This window comes from Mus caroli, chromosome 16, assembly GCF_900094665.2.
Source record: "Mus caroli chromosome 16, CAROLI_EIJ_v1.1, whole genome shotgun sequence".
Lineage (NCBI taxonomy): Eukaryota > Metazoa > Chordata > Mammalia > Rodentia > Muridae > Mus > Mus caroli.
The window spans coordinates 43,574,060-43,576,456 of NC_034585.1; the positions used below are offsets into that span (position 1 = coordinate 43,574,060).

Genomic DNA, 2,397 nt, shown 5'->3' on the forward strand with positions numbered 1-2,397 from the left:
AAAGAGAGGCCCATTGGACTTGCAAACTTTATATGCCCCAATATAGGGGAATGCCAGGGCCAAAAGAATGGGAATGGGTGGGTAGGGAAGTGGGGCGGGATATAGGGGACTTTTGGGATAGTATTGGAAATGTAATTGAAGAAAATAGGTAATAAAAAATATTAAAAATTAAAAACAAAAAAAATGTACTCTATAGGTCCCCCTATGTTTACAAATACTGCATATAAAAGATGAAGATCCAATATTCACTTTGAGGAGTCTGACCTGGAATATATACCACCTGTCACCACTGAGTAAAGAAATGTTGCGATGGAGACTGTTTTCATATTGGAAAGAAGCCAAAGTAAAATACAGTGCTCAGAGAGCCAGGTCCACAGCTTTCCAAAGACACTCAAGCTCTGTACGCCTCAGCCACATAAAAGAAAAAGATGCCCCTTTTTACAATACATCTCCAGGTTAATACAACTGCCTCCGTAATCAGTCTCTAACCACAGCACTGATTCTCTAATTCACAGTAGCCATCACTTTTCTTTCTAATTTGTACACAAAGTCTGATTGATCACTCACTCATTTCAGATGAATACTTGAACATGTTAAGAATCATGTTGTTACAAAGGATCATGACAAGGCTTTGAATAATTAATACAAATGGCATAGGCTTTTTAAAAAATTTATTCACTTCAAATTTTGCAATGGGGTCTCCAGTAGCCCAGGCAGGTCTCAAACTCAGTGTCGCCAAGGCTGATTTTAAACTCCTTGTCCTGCTCCAGCCTCTCAGGTGCTAGGCTTGCAGATGTGTGCCACAACAGCTGGGCAAGATGTTTAGAAGCTAGTTCTGGTGATTTTAAGTGTCTTCGAGAGCACGTACCTGGCAAAGAAGGTCTTTCTGAGGGAGAGAAGGAATTTGTTCTTCATATACAGGGGGTGGCTTATGTGTAGGTGGAAGGTCGATTCTGTATTCAAAATAGTAAACAGAGATGGGGGAACATCGGGGAGGAAAATAAAACAGTTTTCACAAATCTGAAGGATATTTTCTTTAGACTATAATAATTCACAGTTATTACACTCCATATGCTTATTTAAGTTATGCTGTTAATATGTCAGGAAATTAAAGTCAGCACTATCTCTAGTATTTAACACCAAACTAACTTATCCACATTGAAGAAGCAATTCAAATACAAGCATTGAAAATTATTATTAAACAAGTAACCTTGTGCATGGTCCATCTTCTTAAGTTTGCTATATTTTTATCTTTGATTATGCAGACAAATATTTTAAAGATAGTTGTTTGGTTATTTTTTTTAAAGGTTTTTACTTATGTATCTTGTATGCCTGCCACATGTATGCAGATACCTACGGATCATAAAACCATCAATTATAAAAGAATTCCAGTATTGTATTTCACCAAATTAAAGTGGCATTTTACCATCTTCTATTCATAACAAGTAACTTTCCACTAATGAACATTGTAAAAATGTATAGCACCATTTAGTTAAGGAAACAAGGGAGCGGTAGTAGGATGCTCATGGAAACAGCACCAACTACATTATAACAGAGTCTACAATCTCCAAAGGCCATGCCTTTGAAAGGTGAGAGAAGTGTTTGGTTTCTGAGACAGGGTTTTCTCTGTATAGCTCTGCTAGTCCTGGAACTCACTCTGTAGATCAGGCTGGCCTCCACCTCAGCAGATTCATCTGTCTCTGCCTTTTGAGTACATGGGATTACATGCATGCAGCAGCAGCACCCCAAAGCATGCAAAAGGAATGTACCATTTCAATACCAACCTCAAGCCCTCATGGAACAACAGACTGCACAGGAAACCCCACTACTCTGTTGGAATCATCCAGCTAAGCAACTGAGAGACAGTGACAAGATTAAAGTAAAATGACACATTAGTCACTCCATTCTACAACAGGGTACAATATTTACTTCATAATTCAATCTCAATGATGAGGCCAAAAACTGTTTATTCTTCAAATGAAAATATGCTTATAATTTACTGAAACAAAGCATTTTCCTTAAGGAAAAAGCTTTAAAATGAGAGTCCTTAAAAATTACTCGATAGTTTACCCATAGTTAGCACATGGATAGTTTGATCCATATATAAGACAGACATATAAACAATTAAGTTGAAGATGTTTTTAATACTGAAACCAGTACTTACTAATGGCCTGACTTCTATTCAGGTTGGATAACATAAGCTATCATCATGGTGCATTTGGAAAGACGCCTAATGCCTGTGATGAGGAGCTGCATAACAAGTCTCCAGCAGCCCTGTCAAGATCCTCATTGACTAGGATGCTACTACTCAGCTATTAAAAAGAATGAATTTATGAAATTCCTAGGCAAATGGATGGACCTGGAGGGCATCATCCTGAGTGAGGTAACACAATCACA

The 2,397-nt window shown here is 37.7% G+C and overlaps 1 protein-coding gene across 2 annotated transcripts in view; it reads right to left on the reverse strand.

Annotated features, from left to right (window-relative positions):
- Positions 1-2,397, reverse strand: part of Nectin3 (nectin cell adhesion molecule 3) — a 104,573-nt gene that overhangs the window by 42,317 nt on the left and 59,859 nt on the right. For both annotated transcript variants that reach the window (XM_029470386.1, XM_029470387.1), the window contains exon 7: positions 869-953. In XM_029470386.1, coding sequence (XP_029326246.1) covers positions 869-953 — 85 coding nt within the window. The remainder of the gene's footprint in view (positions 1-868; positions 954-2,397) is intronic.